The 6,000-nt window shown below is 43.8% G+C and overlaps 1 protein-coding gene across 2 annotated transcripts in view; it reads left to right on the forward strand.

Annotated features, from left to right (window-relative positions):
• Lama3 (laminin subunit alpha 3) overlaps positions 1-6,000 on the forward strand; it is a 256,838-nt gene that overhangs the window by 176,475 nt on the left and 74,363 nt on the right. For both annotated transcript variants that reach the window (XM_085833379.1, XM_085833380.1), the window contains exon 40: positions 4,247-4,356. In XM_085833379.1, coding sequence (XP_085689505.1) covers positions 4,247-4,356 — 110 coding nt within the window. The remainder of the gene's footprint in view (positions 1-4,246; positions 4,357-6,000) is intronic.

A 6,000-nucleotide genomic window follows, 5' to 3' on the forward strand; every position in this document is an offset into this window, starting at 1 on the left:
GGTTTGGTCTATCATCATCATGGTAGGGAGCATGGTAGTATGTGGGCAGATGCTGGACAGTAGCTGAGAGTTCTACATCCTGATCCGTAGGCAGGCAGAGAGCAACTCTGGGCCTAGTGTGGTCAAAGCCTCCAACAAAACCACTTCCTCCATCAAAGCCACACCTCTTAATCCTCAAACAGTGCCCCTCCCTAATGATAAAGCATTCAAATACAGGGACCTATGGGTGCCATTCTTATTCAGACTACCACAGAAGTTCAAGGTCATCCTTGGCTACCCAGCAAGTTCGAGGCTATCCTGAGATACTTGAGAATTTGCCTGGAAAAATAAAAATAAAGAGAAGCTGGGAAGGGAGAAATACAAGGCCTTCATGAGAGAAGGAAAAGAAAGAAGATTAAAAAAAGAAAAAAGAAAGAATTAATTAGGGAGAAGGGGATACTGGGAATGACTTATGCCTTACCCTAGTCACACAAATACAAACGCGCATGGTTGTGAAGATAAAGCGGGGGTCACAGGAAAGGTGGGCAAGTGATGGTACCAAGGAGGAGAAAACATGGTCTTTCCTTCCTCACAGCCCCAGGGCTTCGAGCTACTTTTTAAGTCAGTTTTGTTGGCTAAAGTTTACAGGCTAAAAGGGGTCTTGCTTTGGAATATTGTATCAAATTCTCTACAATAATATTAGCTTGTGACCAGCATGGTAGCACAAGCCTTTAATTCTAGCAGAGGTAGACAAATCATTTTGTTCAAGGTTAGCCTGGTCTATATAGCAAGTTCCAGGTTAAGAAGGCTATATAGTGAGACCTTTTCTCAAACAAAAAAGTTTTAAAATTAGTTTGTTAAGTAATTTTCATCTCCAAAGAGCCTTTTTAAATTCTTTCTTTATGCTTAACTGTACTCCATTCTTCCTTCCCATCAGACTTCTCCCCCTTTGATAGCCAGGGTCTCCCCAGTTAAGGCAAGGACCTTTGGAAATTCACTCTGCTGCCACAACTCGCTTTGTATAACATGGTTAGCATCTGCAGAGTTCCAGGACCGCACTGAACCTGTTCCTCACACCCTAGGGATGTGCTTCTTCTGCTTGTTGGGACAGGCCAGGCCAGGCCAGGCCAGGCCAATGCCAAAAGGCCAGCTGATGGATTCTAACCTTTTATGTTCAGAAAGACTAAGTGGTTGTTTTCCAGTTCATAAGTATTCATGAACAAAAGTCTGTTTGATACTACCTGGTGTGTGTGTGTGCGCGCGTGTGTGTGTGTGTGTGTGTGTGTGTGACAAAGGTGTCACCTTCATCAAGAGTGAATGTTTATCTCATCACAGAGCCACTGCAGACATGAACTCTACCTTCTAAATTTGTTTTTCTAGATTCTGTATGCTTCATGGAAGGATTACTTGTGGGACTCATACTTCATTTTTCAACCAAACAAGGTTTTCTTTTCCACTTGCTATTTCTATAGTTCTCTCTTTGCTTGCCTCTAAAGGCTGCTGTGGCTCCTCCAGGCAGACTTCTCACAGGAAACCCTGAGAATTTGCTGTCTGGCAGGTCCTGAGACCTGTGCTGAGCCCAGAACCACCAGACACAACCTTCCCTCTGGAGAACCTTCTTAACACATGTGTACATACCCACATCCACCCCTATCCACACACTGGGGCAACAACCATGAGGCAGAGGAAGCTAAAGGAGCCTGGCATGAAGTACTGAAACCCCCAACCCTACCCCTCTTCCAACAAAGCCACACCTCTTAATCCTTCACAAACAGTTCCGCCAACTGGGGACCAGTCATTCAGACAGAATGAGCCTTTCTCATTCCAACTAGCATACTACCTAACCATGCTTTATATAATTTTTAATTTCTTTTTTTTTCAATTTTATTAGATATTTTCTTTATTTACATTTCAAATGTTATCCCGAAAGTCCCCTATCACCTCCACCTGCCCTGCTCCCCTACCCACCGACTCCCACTTCTTGGCCCTGGTGTTCCCTGTAATGATTCATAAAGCATGGATTTGCTTAATTGGGTGTCTTTTCCATTAGAGACAAGCCCCATCCTCTGTGCTGAGCCCAGAACCACCAGACACAACCTTCCCTCTGGAGAACCTTCTTAACACATGTGTACATACCCACATCCACCCCTATCCACACACTGGGGCAATTTATTTTTCCTAACCTAGTCCCGGGACTTATTTAACTCTTCACTTCCATTATCATGCCTGGTCCAAGCATCATGGTGGCATCTCTATATAAGTAACTGTTAGAGCCCAACCTTTTCAAGGTCGTCCTAGTTACCAAATGTCTGTAGCCAGGAAACTGTCCTCACTTTTCTTTCTTTTTCTTTTTCCTCCACCCCCACCCCCACCCCGTTCTCTGTGTGTTCGTTTGCACATGCCCACGCTTGGGTATGTGTGTATTCGAAGCTTTGTTGTGAGGATGAAAATCTAGTCTATCTTCTGCAGGGCTGGGGGGTGGCAAATCATGGTGGTGCTTCGCTGTGGAGCCCCTTCAGTAAGGCGTCATCAGCGTTGATGTGAGGATTCCTTACTTCTCTGGAACTTGTGTTAAAGCGTCTTCTGGTATTGTGTAACTTTCCACTGTTTTCACAAACTCCATGTATAAACACCTATTGAAAGTGTATTGCCCTTCAATGTATCCTAGTGAATCAATTATGAAGTAAAATGGGGCTAGTCCCAGAGAAGACCTGTTGCGGTAAATCTCTCCAAGCCAATTATGCCCCAACAATGAAAACACAACACAGTTAATATGAGTACATGCAGTGCGCCTAGATTGGGCAGGTCTACCACTACTCTACCATGTTCCACATCTATGAGATCCCTTAGAACTTGCGGTTTCTCCAGGCCATGTGCTTCTGCTCTGCTTTTCTTCTTCTTCATTCATCTCTGTGTCTTCTCCCTCTTCAATTTTCTCCTTTTTCTTTCCCCCTCACCTTCCTCCTCACCTTCCCTTTTATCTGACCAATCATCAGTTCTCCCTTATTTTACAAATTAAGGTGGGAAGCAGGTTTACAGGAAATCACCTGAGTGCTGACTCATTCCTTGTTTGCAGCCACTCACAGGAGAACAGAATTAACATCAAATATAATTAGTCCCAGGACTATCCACAACAAAGACCCCTTCTAAAAGGACTGGAGAGAAAAGCTGCACTTCCCAGGGACCCAGGACAGTTTTAATTTTTTTGCTTGCTTGCTTGCTTGCTTATTTGATTTGAGCCAGGGTTTCATTATGTAACCCTGGCTAGTCTGGAACTTTTTTATGTAGACTTGGAAGGCCTTGACCTCTCAGAGATCTGCTTGCCTCTGCCTCCCAACTGCCTGGAGATATATATATATATATATATATATATATATATATATATATATATGTTATATATATATATGATATATATATGTATGTATATATATGATCAGCACATCTAGCCTACCTATCTTTTGCTTTCTAAAATGCTCTTAAAAACATTGGAGAGTGACACTCTTTTAATGGCACATATAGGAAAAGTATGCTTATATGTAGTCATATGATGATAAAATTGATATAGGAAAAAAAAAACCTTAGATAAATGAAGGAACTTGCCCAAGAGGCACAGTTGTGAAGTGATATTGTGGCATAAGAATCTAGATGCGTTTTCTCTACTCTAGGTAATGAAAAGAGCCTGTATTGTGAAGTGTAAGTGTGTGTGTGAGAGTGTGAGTATGTGAGTGTGAGATGGTGTGTGTGTGTGTGATGCTAGTGGGCTTCCTAAGCACCATCTACTTATTTTGCTTGTTTGTCTTTGCAACAGGGTCCCTCGATGGCCTGGAGCTTAGTCAGTGAGGCCCAGGGATCTAACATCCCCCTCTCCCCAACCTGAGATTACAAGCATGTACCACCATATCTAGCTTTTAAAACATGGCTTCTGGGGGTGGGGGCGGGCAAACTCAGGTCCTTGTGCATGCCAGGCAAGTGTAAGTACTTTACAAAGGCTGAGCTCTCCTTCTGGCATCACAGTATTTTTGTGTTACCAACAGCAATTAAACAGGAAAAAAAAAATGCATGTGGTTAACAGAGCCCATGTGATTGTGCCACCAGAGGACTTGAGCTATGATTGGATGAGATCAGGGACCAGAACTGAAGTTCAACTGTGCCAAGCTCACCGAGCATACTTGAAGCTCTGAGTTTAAAGATGTATAAACTGATAATGACCTTAAAAGTGATCCCTGCAATAGACACCTAACACGTTGTCCTGTTCGTCTGTCCCCAGAACTGTCAGCACAACACAGCTGGGGAGCACTGTGAGCGTTGCCAAGCAGGTCACTATGGAAATGCCATCCACGGATCTTGTAGGGTCTGCCCCTGCCCTCATACCAACAGGTACAGTTGAGGCTCACAAATGGCAGTTTGTAGTCTGTCAGTTGCACAAAACTGAGCAGATGTGTGTGTGTGTTGGGGTGAGGGTGGGTAGCAGGTTAAAGAGAAGTCACTGCTAAAGGGCTATGGGTTTTCTTGAAGTGATAACTGTGTTCTACAATTGACCATAGTGGTATTTGTTCAAATCTGTGAGTTTCCTAAGCCCATTGAACTTATACTACTTATGGGTAAACTGTATGGTATGTGAATAATATTTCACTAAGGTTGGGTTTGGGGTATGTTTGGTTTTGGGTGGGGTTTTTTTTGCTTTTTGTTTTTTTCCTTTTTTATTATGAGCCTAGCCTTTAATGGCTGAGCCATTTTCTTCCAAATGAGCAGACACGAATACAAGAGAAAAACAAAACAAAACAAAAACAATAATCAAACAAAAACCATCTTTTAAAATTGTTCCCTTTTGTCTTTTTCCTTTTCTTTTTTTCTTTCGCCACTCATTCAGTGGTTTTACAAATTTCCTGGGCACCCAGTGATAGAGCCAGTTCTCAGCCTGGCTTTGTGCTAAGGAAATCAATATGCTGTAAATATGGTGGGATCTGATGTCCTGAGGTTTACCTGATATGGGTCAGGGAAAGAAAAGGTCAACATGACTCAGTAAGTAAACGCAAAAGTAAGCATGAAATAGAATACCAGACAGCCATGAGACTATGTGACTGACATCGAGTGCCTATGGCAGACAGCCGTGAGACTATGTGACTGACAACGAGTGCCTATGGCAGACAGCCGTGAGACTATGTGACTGACAACGAGTGCCTATGGTAGAAAGAGTGGACAAGAGGCCGTGCAGTTGTTTGGAGTGACATTAATCATGAGTAGAGACAGCCATGGCAGCATCTTGGTCCCAGAAGGGAAACCCTTGTAGCATCTGCCCTGCCCTGAAGGTACAGTGGAGGCTCACAAGCTCAGTTTGCACTGAACTGAAAGCAGATGGGGAGGAAGCAGGTTAAAGAGCTATGTTCATAGAGAGGCAGGAAGGAAGGGCTAGAGGGCACTCGAGAGGAAATTGACCCAACTGGGCCTCTTTATTGGATGCACAATCTGTCAGTCACTGCAAGAATGAGTTTTGTGAAGGAGAAAGGGAGGCTCCTCATGAGGCAGCCAAGCACAGAGACAGGATGCAGAGCAAGCCTTAGACCCATCTGCATAAGAGCAGGTTCAAGACCACTTATGGGATAAGGAGGAAGCATTACTTAAGGCATGCATCAAAGTGAGAGGGGACAAGAGGAACATTGACTAGTCACCTACAAGCATAGCATTGAACTCCATAGGATGCTCACCCAGGAAGTGGCAGCTTTGGCCTGATCTGAAGGCTGAGGTTTTCTGTCCCTTGATGTCAACAATATCACCTAGTGGACCCTTGCTCATGTCCAAGAGGAGAGTCAGTCGCTCCAACAGATGTAGCTTTCAAGCCCTGGAAACTCATCTGGATAACCATTAAACCCCACGAGTCAGGGTTGTTACCTATGTTGAGCTCCTGGCAGTGTCAGAATACCTCATCCACACGGGCCCCATGTTAGTAATGTTTTAAGTAAATAAAGGCAAGTGAAACAAAGGGATTATTCAGGTTTCCCCCCAGCATCAAGAGGCCTGGAG

Source organism: Mus caroli, unplaced genomic scaffold, assembly GCF_978045245.1.
Source record: "Mus caroli unplaced genomic scaffold, Mus_caroli_1 scaffold_19, whole genome shotgun sequence".
Taxonomy (NCBI): domain Eukaryota; kingdom Metazoa; phylum Chordata; class Mammalia; order Rodentia; family Muridae; genus Mus; species Mus caroli.